General features: G+C 49.7%; 2 protein-coding genes across 11 annotated transcripts in view; one reads left to right on the top strand and one right to left on the bottom strand.

Annotated features, from left to right (window-relative positions):
• The window catches only part of MMP23B (matrix metallopeptidase 23B), a 17,904-nt gene extending 5,454 nt beyond the window's left edge, over positions 1–12,450 (top strand). For 2 of the 4 annotated variants that reach the window (XM_068158240.1, XM_068158241.1), the window contains 8 exons: positions 506–835; positions 4,336–4,475; positions 5,178–5,317; positions 6,776–6,943; positions 7,137–7,301; positions 8,045–8,155; positions 8,967–9,093; positions 9,725–12,450. In XM_068158240.1, coding sequence (XP_068014341.1) covers positions 506–835; positions 4,336–4,475; positions 5,178–5,317; positions 6,776–6,943; positions 7,137–7,301; positions 8,045–8,155; positions 8,967–9,093; positions 9,725–9,899 — 1,356 coding nt within the window. In that variant the 3' untranslated portion in view covers positions 9,900–12,450. Of the gene's footprint in view, positions 1–505; positions 836–4,335; positions 4,476–5,177; positions 5,318–6,775; positions 6,944–7,136; positions 7,302–8,044; positions 8,208–8,966; positions 9,094–9,724 lie in introns of all 4 variants that reach the window. The other 2 variants (XR_010989723.1, XM_068158242.1) reach the window with 2 other exon arrangements.
• On the bottom strand, positions 12,442–26,505 carry LOC137451083 (cyclin-dependent kinase 11B). Of its 7 annotated transcripts, none has more exons than XM_068158232.1 (19): positions 26,362–26,505; positions 25,624–25,739; positions 25,308–25,432; positions 24,638–24,776; positions 23,968–24,098; positions 22,712–22,834; positions 21,396–21,491; positions 21,156–21,287; positions 20,287–20,352; positions 19,603–19,778; positions 18,787–18,877; positions 17,716–17,837; positions 17,291–17,396; positions 16,393–16,514; positions 15,698–15,805; positions 15,100–15,216; positions 14,699–14,847; positions 13,348–13,537; positions 12,442–12,939 (listed from the first exon to the last, which is right to left on the bottom strand). In XM_068158232.1, the coding sequence occupies exons 1-19, from the start codon at positions 26,470–26,472 to the stop codon at positions 12,847–12,849; spliced, it is 2,313 nt and encodes a 770-aa protein (XP_068014333.1). In that variant the 5' UTR covers positions 26,473–26,505; the 3' UTR covers positions 12,442–12,846. The 7 variants fall into 7 exon arrangements, with proteins under 7 accessions (XP_068014333.1, XP_068014336.1, XP_068014334.1 ...); XM_068158235.1 differs by having other exon boundaries at positions 19,603–19,772; XM_068158233.1 differs by having other exon boundaries at positions 21,156–21,284.

Below are 26,505 nucleotides of genomic sequence, written 5' to 3'. Positions count from 1 at the left end.
CTGATGTTTGCTTTTATCTCAGCTGGTAACCCCCTCCCAGAGCAGAGTTCCCTAAGCAGAGCAGCCCTGCCTCTCCTCACAGCATCTCATCCCTCATGCTGCTCCTGAGGACAGCCCTTGACAAATGACAGCTCCTCCAGCATTAAGCATCCCTCCTGAAGCATTCCAAGGGCATGAGGCTGGCTTCTGGATTCCTTTTTCTGCTTCCCCCCTCACCCAGTTTTCTTTTTTTTCCCTTTTTCTTCTTTCTTTTCCACTGCATGAAGCTGACAGCTGCAGATTTGTCCTCTGCTGATTAGAGTCAGTTAAAGAAAGAGTTCATGTCCATCCCAGCTTGTTTCACTTTGCTGCTGTGCCTCAGCCAGCCTGACTTTCAGCTGCAGTAACATGATCCCACTTGGCAGAGGCTTAAGAGAATCTTTGGCACATTGGAAGGAGGCTTAATGTAAAGTCTACTTTTTTCTGTTCTGTTCTTTCCTTCCCCCCCCCCCCCCTTCTTTTTCAGAGCTTTTTGGAACTCTGGTGGTTCTGCACAGCTTTGGCAGGGACTGCAGGGCTGCTCACACATGCAGCTGTGAGCAAGAGGATTACCAAAGCACTCTGTGAGGAGAATGTCTTAATCTCTGTCACATCTCCCTCTGGAAAAAAAGTCTCTCAGAACAGCATGGATCAAGCAGAAGAACTTTCTGCAGACAGAAGGAAGAGCTTCCTCTCAGGTGACAAGGAAAAGAGCAGTGGCTGTAGGACCCTTGTGGGATTTCTGTGCTTGCTCTCTGTGGTGGCTTTGCTGGCTGCTGTAGGAGATCCAGCTGGAGCTGCAGTGCAGAGAAGTCAGGTAGGAGAAAGGATCTCATTCTCAAATGGCTTGAAAGGGGAGTGGGGATATCCAAGCTAAGTGCATGTCTGTCCTTGCTGGAAAGTGGTGCTTTCAGGGAGCAATCTGAGCAGCACATAAGCAGCTGTTAAGGCAGCAAGGTCTGTGGATGGCTGTGGGAGTCCCTGGTTGCAAAGGAGCCTAGCAGCTAGCCTTGCAGCCAAGCAGAACCAGGTCAGTGGAGCTGTTGGGGTCCCTGTTTGCAAAGGAGCCTAGCAGCTAGCCAAGCAGAACCAGGTCAGTGGAGCTGTTGGGGTCCCTGGTTGCAAAGGAGCCTAGCAGCTAGCCAAGCAGAACCAGGTTAGTGGAGCTGTTGGGGTCCCTGGTTGCAAAGGAGCCTAGCAGCTAGCCATGCAGCCAAGCAGAACCAGGTCAGTGGAGCTGTTGGGGTCCCTGTTTGCAAAGGAGCCTAGCAGCTAGCCAAGCAGAACCAGGTCAGTGGAGCTGTTGGGGTCCCTGGTTGCAAAGGAGCCTAGCAGCTAGCCAAGCAGAACCAGGTCAGTGGAGCTGTTGGGGTCCCTGGTTGAAAAGGAGCCTAGCAGCTAGCCTTGCAGCCAAGCAGAACCTAGTTAGTTAGTTAGGAGGCTGTGGGTGCAGCCTGCAGATAACCAAACCCTGAATGCACAAAAGATTTGGGTTGGGTTTTTTTCCCCCTCAGAACTTGGGCTGTTTTCCTGAGGAGCTCTGCTCCCTGGGTGTGATGTGGCATGCAGACACTCTGAGCTCTCCTAGGAGCTCCAGAGGCAGGGCTCATGGTGTGAAATCCCAGCTGAGAGGGTAACACTGAACTACAGAAGCTGCTAGCTGATAGGAGCTCTCTCATGATCCATGCATTAGCAAGCTCTGCTGGGACAGGCTGGTGTTCAGGGGGGACCTGCAGCAGGGCTCTGGGGCTCTCAGAAGCTGGTCTCAGTTTTTGCTGTAGCTTAGTTTTAGCTTCTCTGAAGTGCTCACATCCTCTCCTGCTGTTTGTGAAGGTCCTGGCAGCAGCACCCCCTGTTTGCATCCCATGCTCAGGGCTCTTAGTGAGAGAACTCTGTGCCTTGGTACCCATTCATGTTTGGTTTGAGGGGAGAGAGAAGAGAATGGTTTATGTTCATTACAACTCAGCTAAATTAATGGAGGTCTGGCTGCAAAGGGTCAGTAAGACAGAGCAGGGATGCTGGCCAGTGTCTGCCTTCATCTTTGTCTGTGCTGGTCTCTGTTGCAGTTGCTGAGGGGGAGAATTGAATCTCTTTGTCCTTCTGGTACCTCCCAAGCTTCTGGAATGCTGGAGACTAACCCACAGTCAAATGGGTTTTCTCCTGGGAGCAGCTGACCTCTTCTCCAGTGCTGAGCATTCCCATAGTCTTGGCTCTTTGGCATCCAGACAGATCTTTTGATCCCAGTGATGCTGTGAAATGTTCAGCTGGGTCACTCCATTGCTGTCAGGATCCTGCAGCTGAGCTACAGCAGCCTGTGCCTGCTGCCACACCCTGCCCTGCTTCATTTTGCAGCGCAGTCTTAATTGAAAGCATCCTGGTGCCCCAGGGGGAGGTAGAACAGAGGCTGGAGAGGGGCAGAGACTCAACCCTCTGCACCTTTCTTGGTCTGGTGAGTGGGACAGATGCAGGTTTCAGTGACTGCTGCTGAGCCTGAGTCACCCTTGGACATGGAACTCTTAGAGCAGGTCCAGAGGAGGCCATGAAGATGATCAGAGGGCTTGAACACCTCTGCTGTGAAGACAGGCTGAGAGAGTTGGGGTTGATCAGCCTGGAGAAGAGAAGGCTTCAGGGAGACCTTAGAACAGCTTCCAGTGTTTGAAAGGGCTACAGGGGAGCTGGAGAGGGACATCTGACAAAGGCATGGAGTAGCAGGACCATGGGAGATGGCCTCCAACTGGAAGCAGCTGGATTTAGATCAGACATTAGGAAGAGATTCTTCCCCAGGAGGGTGGGGAGGCACTGGAACAAGTTGCCCAGAGCAGTTGTGGGGGCTCTAAGCCTGGAAGTGTTCAAAGCCAGGTTCAGTGAGGCTCTGTGCAGCCTGGTTTAGTAGGAGGCATCCCTGCCCACAGCATGGGGAGTGGAACTAGATGATCTTTAAGGTCCCTTCCAAGCCATTCTGTGATTCCATTTCACCCTCTGCTGGTGTAATTGAAGAGCCCAGTGGCAGAATGGGACACAGCATGGCGAGGTGCTGGTGATCTGGGCAGCATCTGGCAGCTGCAGCTTCAGGCATCTTTGTCTCCTCATGCTGTTGGCTTGCTGGCAGGCCAGGGCTTTGCTGTTTTGGCTCTGGGAGCCTCACTTTTTCCATCAGTGGAATGAGGAGCTCCTGCCTTCTGTGCTGTGAGGGTGATGCAGCTTCTGTAACCTCACCAATGACACACTGCTGAGTGAGCATCCTGGTGCCTCTGGAGCAAAGGTGACACAGAGGTACTCAGCATCTTAGCCCTGCAAAGGGCAGGCAGAGCAGGAAGACTTCCAGAGACCTGTGTTTGGGTCCCATTTTCTTACCTCCACTACCCAGGACTGAAAGGCTTCTGGAGCCCGAGTCAGACGTGCCACAGACCAGGCTGGCTGCTGCTGGAGGTTGCCTTTCAGTGCACTCCAGGCTTTCCACAGCTCCTGTTTACTTTGAAGGCATTTCAGCTCCACACTGCAGCTTTCTGAAGGGCTCTCTGCACAAAGGCTTGCCTGTTTTACTCATTTGTCCAGCATTTCATTCCTTCTGTGGTGAGGCTGGAGAGCAATAGTGAAGTGAAAAGGAAATGAGAACTCTCCAGGAAGAGCTGCAGCACTTGCTGTGGCCAGGAGCCTGCTGAGGCCTCATTTCTGCTCCATCTGTGCTCTCCAAGAGGAGAATGGAGCAGCTGCAGTGTCCTGAGCTGGAATGATGCAGCAGCTCAAGAGAACCTACAGCACTGATCCTCTGTCATCCAGCCTTGAGGAGTGCTGCTCCCTTCTTGTCTTTGCATGTCTGAGCTAAGAAATGCCCCAAGGAACCCCTCCCAGTGTAGCCCCTCTTGCTCTGCCTTGCTTCTGTTCCCCACACTCAGAACAGCCACACTCTGCAAGGCACTGCCCACAGAATGGCTTGGGTTGGAAGGGACCTTAAAGCTCAGCCAGTTCCAACCCCCTGCCATGGGCAGGGACACTTCCCACCAGCACAGGGTGCTCCAGGCCTCATCCAGCCTGGCCTGGAACACCTCCAGGGAGGGGGCAGCCACAGCCTCCCTGGGCAACCTGTGCCAGTGCCTCACTGTAAAGAATTTCTTCCTAATCTTCAGTCTCAATCTGCCCTCTTCCAGCCTCAATCCATTCCCTCTCATCCTCTCCCTACAAGTCCCCAGGCACTGCTCTTGCCTCCTGGGCACCAGCTGTGCTCTCCAGCCCCCCAGATACCTCCTACCTGGTAATTTTCCTCTATGCAGCCCTGCAGTCTCTGCCATCTCTTTTAACCTCCTGTTCTGTTTTAAGGAAGATGCCACATCACCTGGTCTCCATGGAGCTGATGTCTCTGCTTTGCACAGCCCAGCTGTGCCCCCTCCAGCCCGCAGGAGACGCTACACCATCACCCCGGCACGCCTCAGATGGGACCACTTCAACCTGACCTACAAGTATGGCCTTGCTCTAGCCCTGGGAGTCAGCATTCCCTGGGTGCCACTGGGGCTGTGGCTGTTAACCACATCACCACTGCTCACCCAGGTGCTCAGGAGGGAGAGCTGCTGGAGCAGGAGGGTTTGTGCAGGTGCTGCACCTCTGGCCTCAGCAGCAGCGCTGCTAGCAGCACCCATGGCTGCTGCCAGCAAAGCTAACTGCTCAGGGGCTGAGGGGACAGGCCTCCCACAGCTGGAGACCTCCTCCAGGAGGCAGGGAGTTGAATGAGAAGTCTGCTGCTGATGTTTGCACAAGAATTCCATGGGAATGTGAACCATCACCGAGGGAAGGGCTGCTGAAAGGTGCTGTGATCTCAGGACAGCTCTGGCACTGCTGAGTGCTTTCAGGAGGCTGCTGTAGGGAACAAGAGTTCCCTGCTCTGAGATCCAGGGATAAAAATGATTGTTCCTAGAGCACTTCACCCTGTGTGCTTGAGGAGGGACAAAGGCTGTGGTGAAGGATATCTGATGGTAGAGAGGATCTGTGCTGGATCAGTCCCTGGGGAGGGTTATTGAATGCTCTCAACATCCAGGTCAAGCTCCTCCTGTTTTGAGCCTGTTAGAGTGCAAGGAAAGAGCTGAAGGCCTGACACAGCCTGGAGAGCCTTCAGCTGATGTCTGGGAAGGGGGCAGCAGTTTCCTGAGGCTGTTGTGTCCCTGCAGGATCCTCTCCTTCCCGAGGAACCTCCTCAGCGCCCGGGACACGCGCAGGGGGCTGGCAGCTGCCTTCCGCATGTGGAGCGAGGTCTCCCCCTTCAGCTTCAGGGAGGTCCCCAGGCACCTGCCCAGCGACCTCAAAATAGGTAAGCTGCAGGGGCTGTAGGGGCTGCAGGGCTCAGGGGGCTCTGGCCTGTGCTGACCCCACCAGGGACCTGCAGGGGGTCAGGCTGAGGCAGGAGCTAATTCCCCCTTTTGCTGTAGGGACTCTGCAGGGCTTCTGAGCCGAGGGCTGGGGGTGTTGCCTTCCATCAGCTAGAGGAGCTGCTGCTAATTGCCCTGAAAGATGTCAGTGACATAATTACCATTTACAGTGGGGAGCTGTAGGTATTTGACAGGAGTTAACCCTCAGAGTCTGCTATTGGGAAGAGACTTTTCTGTTCCACAGGAGGAGAAGGTGACCATTGAGAGGTGAAACGACACTGCCCCAAAGAGCAGCTGGCAGCTTCCAGCCTCCCTGCTCTTGATCATATTGAAGGACCATCTCTGCCCTCTCTCCTCACCTTCCTCCTGACCCTGTAGTCTGGGAAGGGACTTTTGACAGGGGCTTGTGGAGAGAGGATGAGAGGGACTGGACTGAAGCTGGAGGGCAGATTCAGACTGGAGATTAGGGAGACATTTTTTACAGTGAGGGTGAGGAGAGCCTGGCACAGGCTGCCCAGAGAGGTTGTGGCTGCCTCCTCCCTGGGGGTGTTCAAGGCCAGGCTGGATGAGGCTTTGAGCAACCTGAGCTGGTGGGAGGAAGTGTCCCTGCTTCTGGCAGGGGATTGGAACTGGATGGTCTTCAAGGACCTCCTTCTTCTAGTCATGAGGTCTGTGGTGCCAGGTTGGACTCAGTGATCCTCGAGCTCTCTTCCAACCTTAGTGATACTGTGACCCTTCCAACCCAACCCATTCTCTGCACCTGAGTTACTGCTGAGTGCCTCAGGCCTAGGAGAAGGTCAGTGCTGAGGAGTTATCTGCTCAGTCTCATCCCCAGCTGTAAATGCTTCCTGGGCCTGCTGTGCTAATTGCTTCCTGTGCAGATGGCAGCAGCCTTGACCAGAACCCTCACCGTTGTTTCGCAACCTGCTGCTGCACGTGGGCTGCCTTCCCCGGGGCCTGGCCTGCCACCACCTCAGCTCTGCAGCAGACACAGGGTCCAGGGGGATGCTGGCATGGTGGTAGCAGCCAGCCAGCACAGCAGCTTTGGCTCTGGGGCTGTTTATTTGCATTTCAAACAGAACAGCTCTGTCCTGAGGTTGTCCAACTTCCCTCCCCCCAAAAACCCAAACCAGCTTTCCACGTGGTGTTGGAGGAGCTGAGCATTCCTTTCTGGCAAGCAGGCTCATTTGTCTCCTCTGGAAGCAGCTCTGAAGCCAAGGTCATCACAGGGCTGAGGAGTTTGCATCACAGCCCTCACTCCTGCTCAGAGCTTTCCCTTCTGTGGCTCTGTAGGGTGGAAGCCTTGGGGTGCTGTAAGTGATTTTAGTCAATCACAGGTTTAGGGATGGCTGTGGCCTGTGCCCTGCTAGAGCCACTGCAGCTGCTGCTTCTCTCCACAGGCTTCTACTCCATCAATCACACAGACTGCCTGGAGTCTCTCATCCACCACTGCTTTGATGGAACAACAGGGGAACTGGCCCACGCCTTCTTCCCCCCTAATGGGGAAATCCACTTCGATGACCACGAGTACTGGATCCTGGGGAACACCAGGTTCAGCTGGAAAAAAGGTAACAGAGTGCCAGGGGGCACAGAATGGGTGCTGGGGGATTGGTGCATGTCCTTCTTCTGTACCTGGTCTGGGAAAGGGACAACAGGAAGGGTGGGGGTGAGACCAAACCATCCTGGTGCTGAGCTCTCCACTGGTTTTACCCTGGGATTAGCAAATGGACTTCAGCAGCTGCCTGTCTGCTCCTTTTCCAGGGGTCTGGCTAACAGACCTGGTCCATGTAGCAGCACATGAGATTGGACATGCCCTAGGCCTGATGCACTCCCTGAACCCCAATGCCCTCATGCACATCAATGCCACTCTGACAGGCAAGAAGATCATCTCCCAGGATGAAGTCTGGGGAATCCACAGGCTCTATGGTAAGGAGGGCAGGGCTGTGCAGAGGGCAGCTGTGGAGCCCTTGTGCTGTTAGGCCTGCAGCATCTGGCAGGCCAAGGCTGGAGGCCACTCAGCAGGAGGATCTGACTCCTTTCTATGCAAGGGAGAATCAGAGACATTTGGCTGGGAAAGATCTCTAAGATCATTGAGGCCAACTGTTCTCTAACTCTGCAACTGGACCATGCTACACCTCCTTTGGGCTCTGCTTCCAGCACAAGTAGCTTCAAATAGACAAAATGAGGGACAGGAGGCTGGAAGTCTTAGAGACTTCATCATCCCACTCACCCAGCTGGCAGTGCTGGGAAAGGCTTTCAGAGGGGTCAGGCTGCTCTGAGCTGCTCTGGCAGACGCTCTGTGTCCTCACTTGTGCCTCAGCCCAGCAGCCAGCTCTGGGCATGGCCTCTCTGGGCCTTCTGTGCTGTGGCTCAGACAAGATTAAAAGGCCAATTTCAGGCTGGAGGTGCAGTCCTGGAAGGATCAGGAGCACCCAAAGAAAGGAAAAGCAAAGGGGAGGGCAGAGAGCTGCTTGTGCTGGACTCAGGTCTGCTAATGCCAGGGGACAAAGCTGTCCACAAACCAAAGGACCTGGGGCAAGATTCTCTCAAGCTCTGACACATTCACCTGCTGCTCTTCACTCAGTACCTCCTGTAGGACTTGACTAGCAAGCACCTTGGCTTGCTGCTGCTGTGAGAGAGGTCTGAGGCCCTGTGTGCTCCTGTTGCAGGGTGCATGGACAGGCTCCCCATGTGCCCAGCGTGGGCGCAGAAGGGCTTCTGCGAGAGGCGCAGGAAGCTGATGAAGAGGCACTGCCCAGCCACCTGTGACTTCTGCTATGGTACCTGCCTGCTCCCCTGGGATCCTTGGTGGGCTTTGCACAGAGGGAGGAGGTAAAAGCTAAGTAATGACTGCTGCAGGGAAAAGCAGGATCTTGATTCCAGGCTGGAGGGCAGCAGGGACAAGTGCCCAGCCTCATGCAGCTGTGGGAAGCACAGCAGAGGTGGCCCCTGAGGTGTTTGAGCCAAGCTCAAGGCTCAGGAATAGGAAGCAGCTTTTGTGTCTAAACATTTGTGGTCTGGAACAGGGAACTGTCCTTCCTTTCATGTAACTGAAGCAGGGGTGGGGAGTTCCCTGAAAACACAACTGCTCCCTGTGCCTTCTGGCCCCAGCTGCTGCTTGGTTCCTGATGCAGGGATGGGACACAAGACAAAGCACAGCTGGGCTTGAGCTGCTCTGCAGAAAAGGAGATGAAGTTAATCCCCTTAGCTAACCTTGCAGCTCCCTGAGTCCAGCTAAGGGCCTAATGCAGGATCAGGTCAAGCTTTGGATAAATACCTCCTGACCTCCACCTGCACCACAGAACTGGCACCTCTGGCTCCAGAGGCACTTGTTTAGAGCAGACTAATGCAGAGATGCAGTCAGAGAACTACAAAGCTTTGCATGCTGGGGGCTGCTGGAAGGGGGGAAGTGATTTTGCTCCACCTGTCAGTTTAGAGGCCCCACCTTAAACGGCTGTCCAAGACCTGCTCAGCAGGAGCCTCTTCCTTAAGCCTTTGAAGGTTCCTTAACTGATCACAGTTCTGTCAAAGGGCTTTGGAATGCCTGCAGCTTGCTAATGAGATACTTTTGCTCTCCCCTCTGGTCTACAGAATTCCCCTTCCCAACAGTGCCTCCCACTCTGCCCCCACCAAGGACAAAGACCAAGACAGTTTCTGAGGGCAGGAACGTCACCTTCCGCTGTGGCCAGAAGATAATCCACAAGAAAGGCAAAGTCTAGTAGGTGCTCTGCCCTTCCCTGCAGGCCTGGGGGAGGCACTGAGGCTCTCCCAGGGGGGGAAGCTGCAATCACAGTGCAGGGTCTCTTCTGGAGCAGGTCACTGTCTCAGCTGGCAGAGCAGAAAGAGGGTGGCAGGAGGGGAGGGGCAGGGTGCAGGTACTGCTCATCCCCTTGCCAAGCCTTGAGGCTGCAGCTGGAGCCAAGCAGCTCCCAGCTCCCTGTTCTGGTCAAGGGTAAAACTTCCCTTTCCTCCAGAGCACAAAGAGAATTCTTACCCTCAAGTCAGTTCCCAGCCCCCTGTTCTGCAACATCCCTGGTCTCAAATTTGCCCTTTCAATTCCCTGTTAGCTCTTGCTGAGCTACAAGCAGCTTGCTCCTGGCTGCAGCTAAAATGGAGATGCCCAAGTCCCTGAGTTGCTTTAGACCAAGGATCCCAATTCCCCTCAGCTCTCAGTAGGACTCTAGCTCCAGAAGCACTCAGGATGGGGCCCAGCTGTAACAGCCAGCAGCTCCCTGAAACAAACAGTAAAAGGGAACCTTCCATCAGCAAAGCTCCCTAGGAGAAAGAGCCTCCACAGCTCATGTGCCAGGCAGTTGGTATTTAACCTCTGCTGCTCTTTCCCCTGACAGCTGGTACAAAGACAAGGAGCTGCTGGAATACTCCTACCCAGGTTACCTCTCCTTAAATGAAGACCACATGAGCATCATTGCCAATGCAATTAATGAAGGAACTTACACCTGTGTAGTAAGGAAAAAAGAAAGGATCCTGACTACTTACTCCTGGAGAATCAGACTGAAGCACTGACAGGCCCTGGAAGGAGCAACCCCTGCCAGCTCTGCTTCCCCTTCAGAATCTTCCTCTGGCATTTTGTATTTAACCTCCAGTAGCACAACTGAACTCCTGCAGCAGCTCCCTCCACACTCTGAGCAAAAGAGACTCTTGAGACTTGATTACTGGAAGGTAGAACTTTACCAAAGGAGGTTTAATGACAAAGGTTTGTACCAAGTAGGTGCTGTACAGAGAATTAAAACTTCTTTTGTAAAAAAGGAGAGAAGAGGAGGTCAGTGCCAGGGTTTGCAGTGAGCCTGGGGCTGGCTGGGGAGAAACAGGAACATCACCACTGGAGGAGCAGATCCAGGCCTCAGCTGTGCTGCAGGGGAGGTGCTGTGGGAGGAAAGGGACCAGTGTTACACTGTGGAAGTGTTCTGCTGTCACCCAGGGAGGTTGGGGATGTCCCCTCCCTGGATGTGTTCAAGGCCAGGCTGGAGGAGACCTTCAGCAGCCTGGGCAGCTGGGAGGGGTCCCTGCCTGTGGCAGGAGGGTTGGAACTGGATGAGCTTGAAGGACCCTTCCAACCCAAACCATCCTGTGACTCTATGAACTTTAATACTTAATGTTCCTTCTGCCTGTCAGAAAGGAGGGAGGGTCAAACAACCCCTCCCTAATGCCTCTACTCCACCTTTTGACTTCTTCAGGTAATAACACAGAGCTTTAACTCCCCCCCAACCTCTCCCCCCTGTGCTCTGTATTTATGATTCATGTTGTCACCTTACCCAACAGACTCTTTGCCTCCACCAGCAGCTCCTCAGAAGTAGTCCTTTAGGTGCCTGGTCATGAAGCATCATGGCTCCTTCAGCAGAGATGAGGAAACTTCCAGCACTGTCCTCCCCCAGTGCCCCACGTGGGGAGGTAAATGTGCTACAGCCCCCAGCCCAGCCCTGGTACTGGCAGGCAAAGCCTGGTGCCCTCCTGGCCACAGCAGGGGAGTGTTCCTTTGCAGGCAGCAGTCCCTGGCAGTCCTTGCACTGAGCAAGATCCTTGTCCAGTATCAGAGCAGCTCTTGTTGCTGAGGTTTTCCTTGTGTAGTTGTCCTTCTAACCTCTTGGAGCAAACAACTTTCTTCTTGCTCAAGAGCACCAAGGCAACTGCAAAGCATCTCACAGACTGCAGCACAGGGCAGAAGTCTAGGAAGACCTTGGTGTCAGAGCAGAAAGGCTCCACCAGGGAAGGTCTCCTCTGCTCTAGGAGAGGTTTAACCAGCACAGAAAAACATCTTTGCAGGGGCAGTTAAGCTCAGCAAGACAAATGCTGACAGCAGAGGCAAGAAAAGCTAAGCTGCACTAACCAACCACTCTGCACTGCTGGGGGAGAGCTGATCCTTGCCTTCTACAGCAGCAACACAAACAAAGCAGGCAGCCCTCAAACCACAGGAAGTGGCCATTGCAATCCAGCATTTAGATTCTCTTTGCTTTACTAAAACTAACCCAAACAATCTTTTAGTCAGAGCAGGGCCACTGGAAGGAGATCAGGGCCCAGAGTGCACCATGCACAGCTTGGAATGAAGAACAGAGTCAGCTCTGCCCTTTCAGAGCTTACCACAGGCCTTGGCACCATGGCTCCTTCCTGTGGAAGGGGGGGTGAATGCTGCAACAGCCCCTGCTTTTCAGTAGGTATTGATCTCCACCTAGGAGGAGCCTTGCTAAAAGAGCAGTCAGTGAACAGCCTGATAACAACTGTGCCTCCCTCAGCAGCAAGCAATCAATCAGGCCAAGAGAGCACAGGGAGTTCTGCATTCCTCTGCAGAACAACAAGGAGAGAGCCCAACCCCCAGCTACTGCTTTCAAAGCTTACCACATCCAAATTCCAGCTCCAAGATCTTTACCCAGAAAAGCTCCTCAGATGTACTGAAACTGATGGAATGTTTATCATTTCAGTTAATCCTTTGCCTGGGCTGGGGCCCAGTTCTGAGAGCATCAACACCCCAAGTTGTTTCCCAAATCTCCCTCTTCCCAGAAAAGAAAGAGCAGAGCCTGACAAGGATGTGGTATCCCAACATGATTCCTCTGCTCTTTTATCTTGGGAGCAAGGCCTGGCATCCAGCATTACACAAGCAGTGCAGCTAAGCTCTTTTTTTTAGTGGAAAAAGGGCACAGGCAAGAGAGTTTTCTATAGGACATAAAGCTTCAAGTCTCCATATCAAATCTTTCTTGGTTTATAAAGCAATGGAGCCCTCCCCTTGCACCAGTGCCACTCTCAGGCACAGCACCACCAGGATCAGCTCAGTGCTGCACCCACAAACCCTCTCAGTACTGAACCCAACCCAGCCTTGCTCTCTCCAAGGCACACAACAGGAAAGGAACCTCAGCACTGTGCTGGTTTTTTGCCCTAGCTCCACTCAGACACAGACAATCCACTTAAGACAGAGCCACAAAGAAGTTTTCTGCCCAGGCTGACCATGCTGTAACAGTGGCAGCAGGAGGAATAAGGTCTCCACCCCAAAAGAAGACTGAATGCCACCAGCCTCTGAGTCTGCTGCCTGTGAAGAAAGGAAATCCTTCACACTTCAAACAATTAAAAATGTATTTTAATTCTACAAATTTACAAGGGGGAGGAAGGAAAAAAAAAAAACAAACCACAACACAAAGAAAAAATAATAATAATCAACAACCCAAAACAAAAAATCAACCCAAAACCCCTCAAATTCCAACAGAAACTGTCCCAGGGGGTACTTCAAGTTTTCCTGTGAATTCTGTAATGATCCTTGGCTTTTCAGGGTAATTCTAGTCCTCAAGTGGAATGCAGCAGTTCAACTTCACACCCAGCAAGAGCCTGTGCAGCTGCTGCCAGCTGACCTTCTCCCCTGTGAAGCACACCTGGTGCCCCTGGTGGGAAGGGCAGGAGTGGGGCACTCAGGAATCCACTCACTTGAACAGTTTGGGCTTCTCTTTTCTTCCTCTCTTCCCTGCTGAGCTTAAAACTTGAGGCTGAAACCAGGTCCTGCAGCAGAGGCTCCTTGGTTAGTGGTGGTCAGATGAAAACCTGTGTCCTTCAGATCATCATCACCCTGGGGAAAAGCCAGCACAGTTCATTGAGCAGGGTCTGTGCAGATGCAGCTCCCTCTCCCACACAGACAGCTAACCACCACCAAACTAATCCAAAGAGCAGACAAGAAACAACTGTTTGATTGGAAAGGTTTGCTGGGAGTGCAAACCAGTGCACCCTTCAGAAGCTAAACTCTTCTGCTCTGTGATAAAACCAGGCCACAGTTCTTCCTCAGATGGACTGAAATGAGGATTCTGTGAGCACAGCAGTAACTGGACCTGCCCTCTGAAAGGACAGAGGGGAAGCTGGGCTGCTGTAGTGTCCTTGCCCAGCAAAGAGAGGTGAGCACCCCACACCCCAAAGCACAGCCCACAAGAGCCTTTCCAGGCTGTGTCCAAGGAGATCAGAACTGTGTCAGTCAGCTCCTTACCAGCTGGCTGTATCCAAGGCCTCCCTCGGGTGGCCTGGGGCTGGTGCCACGCTTCACCCTCTGCTGTTCACTCTTTGCTGGCCAGGTGGGAAACATGGAGGGGTCAATGGGCAGGGGAGTCTCCCGGAAGTACTCATGCTTCAAACCATCCTCAGCAGTGATCCTTCTGGCTGGGTAGTAGGTCAAAAAGCTGCAAAGAGTTTAGGAAGACAAAAGAGAGGCATTGAGTATAGGAAGACAAAGAAATAGGGGAGTGACAGAGGGGCAGAAAGAAGAAACATTTATCCCCCAACTGATAAACCCTTCAGAAGGAAAAGCAAGAAGGGAGTGGGGTTTGAGAAAGAATTCCATTGCTGGCTATGATTGCTGCCATGCAGCTGACCTAACACAGCCAGTTCACCTTAACATGCCTCAGGTTAGAATAGAACAGAATAAACCAGGCTGGAAGAGACCTTCAAGATCATTGTGTCCAACCTATCATCCAACACCACCTACTCAACTAAACCTGTGTGGAACAGAGTAGCAGCTGAAACCAAAGCAGAAGGAAAGTAGCTTTGGCAGGGCTCTGCTTCCACACCTCAGCCCCTGTGGGTAGTCAGATGCAGCTCAGAAGGGATCCAGGCTGTGTCATCTACAATATTTTACAATGCTACTTAGCCTTTTAGAGAAGACAACTGAGATGATCCTGATTCACCCCAGAATGATGTCAGATAGTGTAAGTGCACTGCAGAGCCTGTGGTTGATTTCACAAGACAGGAAGATGCTTTCCTGTACAATTCATCCTCCCAAACAAGGTTTGGCCCTGACCATGCAAACACTGCCACAGTCAAGAGCTGTGCATGTGATGAGTTCCACTGCCCTGTGTTTCTGCAAGATCCAGACCCACAGGAATGCCACAGTGCTGTGATGGAGACAAAGCCATAAGCAGAGCAGTTAAGTAAATGATACTGATGGGAACCCCCCAAGACTGCTTTCTGACATGATCCCTGGCACAGGCTGCTCTGTTCCCCTCTTAACAACTGTAATGGTTTTAACAAGATCCATCACACAACCCCCCAACAGCTGAGCTACCACACCATTACACATGACATCAACCAGCTAAAACTGCTACTGAAACGTTTTTCTGTTCTTCTAGGATGTGTGTGGAAGAATAATCTTGGATGGGGATTAAAAGCAGGTGTGAAGGGCATGGTTCACTAAATAAAGCTGTTGAGGCACGTCACAGGAACCTCAAATGCATCAGCATGTTTTGATGAGGTTAAGTGCACTGAAACACCAGCAGAGCTTCACTGCAAGTCCTTTTCCACCACTGTCCTGTGTGCAGACATTCCCCCAAGCAGGCAGCACTTACTTGTTCATCAGATCAAAGCCCTGATCAGAGAGGAGAGCCCCAAACCTCTTGCGGAGGTTGTTGTAGGGGTATTCTGTGAAGGTCATCTTCTTGACTGCTGGCAGCTCGTTGTAACCAGGCCAGATTTTTTCACTTGGAGTCCCCAGATCCTGTAAATTAAGATAATCTCCTTAATTCTAGAGTGCAAGCCTTCTACTTAGTCATTATGTAGCTAGAGGAGTTGGTTAGTGTCCAGAGAACACAGACAAATCATGATCTTAGCCGACCACAAGTACTGCAAGACAAGAACCAGAGCAATGAGCTTCATCTCAAGGAGCAACAAGCACTTGCAACTTCTTACTACTGCAAAGCACCCAGCTCTACATCCAGTCAGAGTCCAGAGGTGTTACTAAAATCCTTACCTTAAAGACTTTGTTGATCTGGTCAATTTCTGACTTGCCAGGGAACAGAGGTTTCTGTGTTAACAGCTCTCCAAAGATGCAGCCCACTGACCACATGTCTATTGCTGTGGAGTATTCCTGCAAGGAGGAACAGATGACACCTTGTAAAATCAGTAACAGCTCTGCTGAGCTGGCTGGGGACATGGAGGTGGTGTTCTTCTTTTTGGTTTGGGGATCTGTTTGAGGTTTGTGTTTTTAGGGATGCTGAACTGAACACACAGAACATTCCAATACCCAAGGCACAAGGTGACAGTGATGGTTTGCACTGAGCCATGCCCAGCCCAGCAGCGTGCTGAAGGAGAAAGACTCCCATCTCCCACCCCCTACCACCTTCTGTCTGTGGAAGAAGGAACCTTTTTGGCTGTGTTCCTAGGAAAAATACTACTGAGGAGTCAGAATTCCCACATCTCAATCACAGAATCAGAAGATGCCAGGGGTTGGAAGGGACCTCTGGAGATAGCCACCTAAAGAATCCAGCGTGGGCATGCTTTGTTCACAAATCATGAAACAAAGTCAGCCTGAGGAGCCAATCCTCTAGCAGGAACAAGGAGAAACATACCTTAGCTCCAAGCAGCAGCTCTGGAGCCCTGTACCAAAGTGTCACAACCACTGGTGTGTAGGGCTTCAGTGGGGAGCCATACTCCCGGGCTAGTCCAAAGTCTCCAACCTAAAGGGAAATTGGGATCAGCAAGATTCCAAACACTGACCACAAGGTCACTATCAATGCCCAATCTGTGTGCCCCCAGTGGCTGCTGCAGGGCCTTTCTCTGGACTCACAACAGCTCTGTGTCCTTCTGATGCTGGGGACAACACAACTGGATGCAGTATTCAAGATGGGGTCTCAGCACAGCACAGTCAAGGGGCAGAATCCCTTCTCTTGCCCTGATGGCTACACTCCTCTGGAGGCAATCCAGCACATGGCTGCCTTCTGAGCTGCATGAGGGCACTGCTGGCTCAGGGGGAGCTTCTCATCCATCAATATACCCAAGTCTCTTTCTTCAGAGCTACTCCCAACCCACTCTGCACACCAGACCATGTTGATCTGTCACATCCTAGCTTAAATGCTCCAGCTGTGGCAGGGCACTCTCTTCACTAGAGAAGCTCCCTGCTTCACAACTGTACGTGTGTCACAGCACAGCTCCTGGTGTGATGAATGCAAACCCATCCTATCCAGCTCCTGGCACGGCCATGGTGCTGTGTCATTCTGCAGGACAAGCTTTTCCCTCAGTGTGGAAGCTCTGATGTAATCCTTACCTTCAAAATGCCTGAGTGACTGAGCAGCAGGTTGGAAGTTTTCAGGTCCCGGTGCAGGATCCAGTTGTCGTGCAGGTGTTTGACTCCTCGCAGTAACTGGATCATCAAGGTCTTCACTTCCCCTGAAGTGAGCAAAAAGTAGCCAAATGCATTCAAGAGAATCAAATCTAGCTTGAATTTTTGGGTTGTTTGGAGAATAGGGAAGAGGAGAGGGAAGGAGGAAAGGGAGGTCAAGGTAGAAGTGCAGACTGCCATAAAAATCTGTCACAGGATGAGAGGAGTTAAACCCAGAGAGCTGCCAGCAGAGCAAGAATCCATTTGGAATAGAATAGAATTAAGCAGGTTGGAAGAGACCTTTGAGATCATCTAACACCATCTAATCAACTAAACCATGGCACCAAGCACGCCATCAAATCTTTTCCTGAACACCTCCAGGGGTGGTGACTCCACCACCTCCCTGGGCAGTACATCCCAATGGCCAATCTCTCTATGAAGAACTTCTTCCTAACATCCAGCCTTTGGATAGCTGGAGTGCATCCAAACAATGCTCAGAAACAAAAGCCAGTGTTCTCCTCCAGTTTAGCAGCAGGGAAACTCCCCCAGTTTCACATCTGAACCTCCACTTCACCCTGAGCCTGCAAACTGGATTCACCAGCCAAGCATCACCACAGTATCACTACTCCCAGCCTGCAATCCTCTCCTAACCTGGGCAGTAAAATCCACCTGACCAGAGAGAAGGCAGAAGTCCCTCTTCCAAGAAACACTCTAGAGCTGTTCCAAAGCAGCACCTCTCAGTGTACAGCAGGTTCTCTGATGTCAGCAGAGCCCAAAGGCACTGAGGGTTGTGTTGGGCACTTTTCCTGTTCTAAGAATGCCAGGAGAGTGCAGCAATCAGTACCTGGCAGGAATGGTTGCTTCATTGTTTCCATCAGACTCTTGAGATCATGCTCCACATAGTTCATGACTATATAGATCTTATCCATGTTGCTGCCTACCACAATTTCCTGAAACACAGAAGCAAACAAATCATGAGGAGCACGTTGCATTTACAAAGCAAGCCAAGAGGAGTTCTGCACATTCACTGGCAGGGTGAGGAATTAGTTCAAATCCACAGAAAATGTCTTTTTCTATGAAAAAACCCACAAAACAAACAACAAAACATACTGGGTAGAGACAAGTCTGTATAGCTCATGGGCAGTGCCCAGCTGCTCACAGAAACAAGCTCTGCTCCCAGTGCTAACACTGCCACAAGGCATTTTAAGAGCCCAGAGGCAGTGTCTCAAGGACAAAGATACTTTTAAACCCAGAGGATTGTGGCCTTACCCTGACAGTGACAATGTTTAGATGCTGTGCTTTCAGGATTGTATTTATTTCTCTCAGAGAAGTAATGGGAAAGCCTTCCTTCTCCTTCTCCATTTTCAGTCGCTTCAGAGCCACAATTTCATCTGCAAAGGAAAGAGAATTAGCTGAGCAGATGCATGGTAAGAGGTGCCACAGTGTTCTGTCCCTGGAAGAGGAGCACATCAGTGGCTTGATGGTCATGCACTGTTCATGGGAAATGCAATCATTTCTTTCAGACACTTGGCCACTACAAAGCAGATCACAGAATCATGAAGGGTGGAAAAGATCTCCATGATCATTGAGTCCAACTGCTAAAACCAAGTCACCACTAAACCCTGTCCCCTCAGCACCACATCTGTGCATTTGTGAACACTCCCAGGGATGGTGATTCCACCACTTCCCTGGGCAGCCTGCTCCAGAGCTTAACCACTCCTTCAGCAAAGAAATTGTTCCTGATGTGCAATTTCAACCTCCCCTGGCACGACTTGAGGCTGTTTGCTCTCATTCTGTCTCATTATGTGGGAGAAGAGGCCAACCCCCACCTCGCTCCAACCTCCTTTCAGGGAGTTACAGAGAGATAAGCAAAGAGATTGAGTTTCAAAAATAGAAACCCACTTGCATTCACAAGAAGTGGCTGTTGAGAGGAAGATATAAAACCAGAGAGAGTGACATTTCTTTCTGCCACACAACAGTGCAGCTCACAACCCCTGCCTGCCAGCCCCTGCCTTTGTGGACTCCCTCACCAGTCACGTCACATTCTGAAAGCTTCCACCCTGGCAACTCTCTACAGCAGATCTCAAACCAGAAACAACTGAACCAGAAACTGAAGTTGCATCAACTGCTCTACACCATCATGGCCAATACAGAGATGACTTCTGAATTCAAAGAGCTCAAAGTGAAGCCCTTACATCAAAGCCCACATCCTATTAAACAGCAGAGATTCCTCTACATAAAGTATTTGGGGCAGGTTTTGTTCATCAAAAGGAGAATGCAGAAGTGTCAGCAGCAGCCCTAAGTGGAGTGAGATACCCACTGGACACCATTTCTACTGACCTGTCTTCTTGTCCTTTGCCCTGTACACCACACCATATGTTCCTTCTTCAATCCTGTTCAAACACTGAAATTCCTCCACGCTGCGACAGCCCTGAAAAGGCAAACACAAAGCCAACCTTTAGCCCTCCCCAGGGGTTGGTCTGGTGGGGTTTGCAGGGTTTCTTTTCAAGAAAACATACAGTAAACTTCAGCAAAATCCCAGGAATTGTTACAATCTACCAAGAGAATTCACCCATATGGCAACACCACAGCAGAATGGGGCCTCTGGGGGTTATTTTCACTTGGAATCCTGAGCAGACTCTGAGTTTTGGTAGATCAACTGAATTATTTCATTAAGTCTTCACTCACTGATCTTTGCATAGAACAACCTGAGATTTCTGCCAAAATGGCAAAGGTGGCAACTCAGCACTTTAGACTGAAATATTGCCTATAGTTCAGTTAACAAAAAGATGTTTTAGTTTCATAGTTCTATACTCTGCTTCTGACTGCAAGACTAATCATCACCCATCACAGCTTCACTTCAGGTGAACAGATCTCTCCCAAGTATCTCTTTTCAGACAGCAATACCAAGATCTCAGAGTATCAAATGTATTATTACATTCTCATTACCTCTATCTAAAAGACAGAGAGGGAGTTCTGCTCCATGCACATTCTCACTTCATCAAAACACCCCAGGAGTGTTTCCCCCCCAAGATCTGTAGTTGGTGACACTCAGTCAGCAAGAGCGAACCATCCCCTGCACACCAATGTGTGAAAGCAGCTAGGGAAATCCATCTGCCTGTGGTATTCCCAAGAATCCTTTAAGTGATGATCTACCTGAAGTGCAGGGAGGTACTTGGGCAGCTCCTGTTTCAGCTCAATGGGGGAAGAAGCTGGTGAGTCAGGGATATAGTCTCCTTCTGTCATGGCATTGGAGTGAGGAGTACCCTCCCCTACCTCCTCCTCTTCCACTTCGCTTCCTGCCGAATCTCGGTCAAACCTCGACTCTGTAACTTTAAAAGTCAGAATCAGTGGTGGAAAGAGAGAGCCAACTGCAGCAATGAAGTTCAGATTTAGACAAATAACCTCTGTGTTTCACTGCCCTAGGAGCGCAACTTCTGTTCATTTAACCATAAGAATGAGAAGCCAGATTTCTCCTCTTTGCAGAGGTGATGCTTTCAAGATCTTGTCCAGTCCCAGACATAAAATATCCAGCATGTCAGAAACAGACATCTCTACACTGAGTGAAAGAAAACTGATCTGATGGCAAAGCTTCTCTGAAGAGAGGGCAGGACAAGAGACCCAAAAGGAAGAAGAAAGCTCAGTAGAATAGGATCTGATTTCCTCTAAACAGATTTCAAGGACTTTCTGCTATGGGAAAGGCCCCACAGAGACAAATATGTGATGCTTTAGAACAATGGCAGAACTACAGCAAGATTTTAGATGTCTGCAGAAATAGCTGGATTTGGCTGCAAAGGCTCAGCCAGAGCTTGCATTAAGTACTCAGTATTTGCATTGTACCAACTGGGATGTGGTTTCCATTCTCCCGCTCCTCCTCTTCACTCATTTCTTCCTCGCTCACCTCTTCTGCAAAACAGAATCAAGCTCAAGTGAGTAACCTCAGCACTGCTGCAGCTCCTTGTAAGGCAGATCACTGCTCAAATGCTTTTCTAACTCACTAGGCCTTCTTCATCATCTGCTTAGTGACCTCACCCTTCTGCTTCACTTGGAAAGCAAAGGCTGCCCCTAATTCAGCAGAACTGCACCTTGCAGCTTCCAACACAGCACACAATGATCTGGGAGTGTGGGGAAGGGGGCAGGTGAACAAATGAAGTAACAAAACTTACTGGTATTTTCTTCTGTAATTGATACTAAAGAACACCCAGCCATCAGAGCATGCTTTTGGGCCTTTTCTTTGCTAATTAACAACAAGTAAGACCTCGTTACCAGGTGCTGGTAAAAGGCTTTTGCTAAACCTTTTCTTATTACTTGTGCTGGTGTAAAACCAAAAGTTACCTGAAGCTTGCAAGTGAAATCAAAAATGCCAGACACTTGTACTTCACCCTCTCCCAATTAGGATTTGTATTGGAAAGTGTTTGTAAGGCTCAATTTTACAGCTCTGTCAGCCTTGCACCACAGCTTACATCACTGAAGCCCACCAAGATGGCTTTCAGTGTGCTACTCAGGCTGCTCAGACAGGTGATTGGTATTACCTCTACACACAAGCACAGAATAGGACTTTTGGGGTTTTTCAATCTTTAGTAATCTTGACCTGTGAGGTCTCAGCCTATCCTAGACTAAGAGAAAAGGAAAACATTCAAATGCAACACAGAAAGAGGAAGAAAAAGAATCCCAGCACACCATCCTCAGCCCTGCTCCCTGCCACTCACCAGCTGACTGCTCAGACACCTCCTCAGAATTGCTTCCGGTCTCCTCCTCCTCCTCCTCTTCCTCTCCCTCTTCCTCAGAACCTTCACTGCTGGACTCTTCCTCCTCCTCTTCTGAGCCTGATCCAGATTCTGCTGAGGAAGAATCAAACAGATACCAAAGTAGGTACAGGCTCTAACAGCAGCACTTCCTCAGCAGACAGCTGCACAACCAGTGACAACAGCAGAGCTGTGTTCAGTCACCTGATGAGGACTCTGCTGAGCTGGTTTTCCTCTCGCTGTCACTGATGTCTTGCAAGTCTGAAAGAGGATCTCTCTCTTCTGGTTTCTCTTCTTTTACTGTTGAGAGCACAAAGATTAAGAACAGGGTGCTGACTGCATTTCACTTCTACTTACAGGACATTCTGAACACCCAGGTACTGCTTTACTTTCTCTGGCCATTAAATTGGTGCTGAACATTCTTGCAGAGGAAATTCAGAGCGCTACAGAAAGCAAAACAACCATCCTCTGCTCAAAAGAGGCAACAGGCTTTCTGGACTGGAGTGGTGCAGGCTCAACAGCCAAAAATGTGGAATACTGACCTTTTGGTTTTCAAAGCTGATATATTGCCAAAGCTTCTCTAACAGAAAAAAATCAGGAGGTAAGTGACATGGTACCAAGTACCACCACAACACAGCTTCACCAATGTGTGTGCACACAGCACTTACTACTCTAATGCAGCCCCTCTAAACCACCAGGAAACAGCAGGTGGAAGTAAGTGTGGATGGATCAGACCATAGCTTCCAAGGACTTACTGCCTGCCTGCACCTGGGATTTCAGCTGGTGACACTCTGCAATCAGCTCACTTGAAACAGTTACACTTGTTTTGATAGCTACACACCTTAACAAGGCAGCCACAGAGCTCCTCTTTAACCAAAGAGACTTTTATGTCAGTTGTGGAAGTCCCCTACTCACAGTTAGGACCTTCTAGGCATGGGAAGGGCCATTCTCTGGCTCAGAAAACATAATTCACCATCTATCCAGAAGACTGCCTTCAAGATTTATTCTCTTCTCCAAGACGACAGCATCAGTGGTGCTTAAACTGTATTGATCCCTGCCAGGTAACTTTTTAAGGTAGTTTAGTTCCTAACAACAACTGGAGCTAGTGCAAACAGTCCCCTTTTTGACCTGCAAGGGATTTAAACTACCAAATGTTACAAATTCAGTCAGCTGCTGCTTGTATCACTGAAGGAAGTGACTCGCTGTGAACCTTTTCCAATCGCTACTCCGGCTACAAAAAGGAAAGCTTCAGTTTGTCACTTGCAAAGTCCCCTGCAAACCCAGCACTGCTGTACAGAAGAGTGCACAGATTCACAGACTGCATCAGGGTGGGAGGGACCCTCAGGGGTCACCTTGTCCAAGCCTCCTGCAGCGAGCAGGGACACCACACGTGCATGGCCATGAACGCTCCAGCTGTGCCACCACAATACCTTCCACAGAGTCCCAGGGATAATGAAACACTACCCCAGAAGAGCTCCTCCTAGCCCCCAAAGACACGATGATGAAGTGGCAAATGCTACCTGGTTTCCTGCTATCTGCTTGCTCAAGCTTGTCTCTCTGCTGTCGTAATGGGCTGCGACTCCAGGGTCTCATTTTTACTTTGTCTCCATATTCTTCCCTCACTGTTCTATGGTGAGCAGAAACTAGTGAAAACAAAACCGGAAAAAGCGTTACACCTCCTGCCCTCAGCACTCCTGGCTGCCACCACCACCTGCTTTGCATTTTCCCTTCCAAGCTCAAGGGGAATGGGGAGGAGCAGAAGTGGAACCTAGCTGTATCTAGGAGAGCAAAGGACTTCACCTCATGCACAATAAAACAGGGGTTTGCACTGCTTAGAGAAAGGTGCTGCCAGACTCGGGAAGAGAAGCAAGATGCCCTTACGCTGCGCAGTAAGCACCCCGAAGCTGAGGCAGGTCATGCCAGAGAGAGAGAAGTGGACAGACCAGGAAGATACATGAAAGAATAAAACCAGCTAAGGTTTGGAAAGAGCTGACAGAACAGAGGAATAAAAATAACTAAAATGAACAGCTAGAAAGATTGAGCAGAACCGCTGTAAATACCAAGCACAAAAGGGAGCTGTTTGGTGTGAGCTGAACCAGGAAGAGCAGCAGTGAGTATGGCTCCTGCTACTCTTGAACACCTTTGTCACTTGAGCACAGGAACAGGCTTTGATTTTTACCTCTAAAAGCCAGGACAGAGATCCTTTAACCCAGAATGACCTGAACTTAGCCTGCAGGCACCTGACATGCTATAAAAGTGAGGTTCATGTGTAGCAGTGAATGGAAATTGCTCAGTTATCAGATCTTCCCCACTTGACTCCCACTAGAGCCTTTTTCCATGGTTGGAGTTTACCCAATCTCTACCCCTCCCTTTGCAAATTATTTCCCCCAAACCCTTAGAACTCTTCATTTTGAGACTCCAATCTCTATGAAATTGAGTTAGACTTCAGAAGTTTCAGCAGCAACCAGGACCATGACAGATACCCAGGCACAGACAATGTCACTGACATAAATCTTGGTTCTACAGGAAACCAGATGGAAAAAAGCCAGAGGCAAAGCAAGACTTAGTGACTACTCACTAGCCTTGAATATTTAAGGCACATGACATGGATTGATTTCCCCATGCAGAACTCAACAGGATCTTTTCCCTCCCATGAAGCAGCTCCCCCTGGTTTAATTTGTTTTAATGCTGGCACTGACCTAAGCAACAAATGCTTTCTACACCTTCACTGAGCCAGCAGAAAGGGAGCCCAACCAACACTCCTGCAGACAGTTACCTTCTCTCCTGGCCTCCCGCTCCTTGCGCCTCTCCTCAGCTCTCCTCTCTCGTTCTTTCTGCTCCCTTTGCTCTTTCTGCTGCTCTCGGATTTTCCTCTCCCGCTCTCGCTCCAGCTGCTCCAGACGGTCCCTAGAAAAGAATCACCTTTGGTGATGTGGCAGCTCCCTACCATTTCAGCTTCTGAGGTAAAGGGAAGCAAATGACAAGGCCATTGTGATGGCTGCACACCAGTCAAGAGCAGATGCAGCTTTTCAGCTGCTCCTTTAGAAGCAGCATTTCAAGGGCAAAGCCCAGGAGCTCCAAACCAGACGAGCTGCTGCAGGTGGATTTAAGCAGAAATTCAGCAAGTTCAGTTAATAAATCCTCTGACACTATGCAAGTCTAGTTCATGCCTTTTTTTTTTTCCCTTTCCATTGTAGTAAAAAACTGGCAATGAATTCACCTAGAAATACCTGGAGTCATGAAGCCACTCACAAAGGTGATTAAAGTCAAAAGCAGATTTTGATCACACAACGCACTCACAGGAATGCAGCACTGGCAGCAGACCTCACAAGTTTTTGCTCTGAATTATTTCTGATTTCAGGAGGGTGAAAGGTTAGAGATAGCTTTAGAGGAAGAAGCTGTTCATCTCTGCTGGTTTGTCACAGGGGAGGGAGGGATAGATGTACCTCTCCCTCCTGGAATGCTCCCTTGCCATCTCTCTCCGTTTCTGTCTCTCCCATTCTCGGCGAGCTTTATCCTGCTCTTCTCTATGTCTCTTCCTACGCTCATGTTCCCGTTCTTTCTCTTTCACTCTGGCATGTTTCCCTAAACAAACAGAAATTAATTTTGGAGTGTTACTCTTCAGAATACTTAAGAGCTCCTATTTTTAAGAAGCAAAACTAGAAAGGAGGAAAACTCATGGTAACCTTCTCTGTTAGTTTCTTAATGGAAACATCCTGCTCTGAAAGGGTGTTGGAAAACTAAGAGATGAGAGGATCCTGCACAAGTAGTTGCATTAAAACCAGGAAAAGGCTGTTAGCAATAGGACACAACAAGAATGTTTCCAGAAAGGATGTCTTTTTTTTTTTGCCCTTTACAATCAGGTATAAAGGTCACAGCTCAGCCCACTACTCTCTCACAGCAGATTCCATGTCCCTGTCCCAGGGTGGTCAGTGACCTCTCAAACCCATCTAATACCCATAAGGGCATTAAACAGCCAAAGAAATAACACAAATGCCAATTCCTCTGTCTTAGCCACCTCACAGGTTTTCCTCAGTATCTGCTTTCTACACAGTGCCTCTTTGGCTTCACCTTGAGAAGCCACCAGAACTGTTATCCAAGTGTAGCAATAACAACCTTCTGCTGAGTGGCTACGATGTCTGCGTTTCTCTTTCCTCTTCTCATCTTTTCTATGATGGGTTTTCTCCTTCCGTGACATTTGCTGTGGTGGTTTTATAGCCAAGGAATCATCTTCTTCTCCTCTACAATACAAGACAAATGAATAAACTCCAGGAGGTTACAGGCAACACCAAACAGACAGAGTTATTTCCTTTTGCCTCCAATTTGAAAAGTTGCCTTTTTTTTCCCTTTAGCTGTTTTTAAAGCTTCTTCTCAGTACTTCTAAGAGTTAATTTCTTCTTAAGTTTTTTTTTTGCCCCCCTCTTACTCCTACCTGTCTTCCATAGAATCTTCCCTCCTGTAAGGTGAATTTCTGATGGTGATTTCCATGCGGTGGTCTCTCAACTCCCCCTCTTCCAGAGAATCCCGCTTTGAATCCCTATCATCTGACTGCGACAGGGACACAAGAAAGGGCAAAACCAAAATGCAGTTAAATGCTAGGTCACAAAAGGGAGGGGGAAAAAAATTAAACAGGCATCAAATTTTATCCTCCTGGCTCAAACTGGTCACACTGATAAAGCACACTAACTCATAAAGCAGAAATTGCATAGCTGGAAGCAACCAAATGCAGTTTAGTTGCAATTACAGCTGAACTCAGTGTAATCAGATAAAACTAACCAGTGATGAAGGAGGACTGCACTAACTCTTGTGGAGCTTGTTCCAAAAGACTGTTATTTTGCACACAGTTGTATCTAAAAGTTACTCAAGAACAGTTCATTTAAACCCTTTTTTTCTGTGAAGTCTTTCAAAGCTTAGTGCTGGGACTGCAATTTGCAGTTTCACCTCAATGCCTCTCACTTGTCTAAGCTATAACTAGGAATGAAAGCACAGCATAGGAGGTAAGGCCAATGGGATCTTAGCAAAGCATCTAATGATGTCAAACATCAGAAATAGAGATGCCTAAGAGCACAGAGCAGTTCCAGCAACAAGGCAAGCAGCTTTGTTCCCACCAGGAATGAGGAGATATGCACTAGAGCTCCTCAGGTTTCATCAGAAATGTTTTGTAGCTTACATTTTTCATACGCTTTATCTCTGCCTTCTCTTCTTGCTCCTTCCTTCGTTTTTTTTCCTGAAGAATTTCATCTAAAGTTTTCACTTTCCAAGAATCCTTTTCATCACCCATTTGAGTTAAAAAAAAAAAAAAAAGGAGGGGGGT

Source organism: Melanerpes formicivorus, unplaced genomic scaffold (assembly GCF_026170545.1).
Source record: "Melanerpes formicivorus ecotype bairdi unplaced genomic scaffold, bMelFor1.0.p_v2 SCAF_39, whole genome shotgun sequence".
Lineage (NCBI taxonomy): Eukaryota > Metazoa > Chordata > Aves > Piciformes > Picidae > Melanerpes > Melanerpes formicivorus.
The sequence above is the reverse complement of the archived record's forward strand: the minus strand, read 5'-3'. Positions and strand labels throughout refer to the sequence as shown.

Bases quoted from the DNA above. Each gene is read 5' to 3' on its own strand.
- LOC137451083 (XM_068158232.1), bottom strand. From the start codon at position 26,472: ATGGGTGATGAAAAGGATTCTTGGAAAGTGAAAACTTTAGATGAAATT. The intron at 25,740-26,361 runs GTAAGCTACAAA...TCCCTGTCGCAG, and splicing joins AGATAAAGCGTATGAAAAAT to TCAGATGATAGGGATTCAAA. The intron at 16,515-17,290 runs GTACTGATTGCT...TGCTCACTTCAG, and splicing joins GAAGCAACCATTCCTGCCAG to GGGAAGTGAAGACCTTGATG.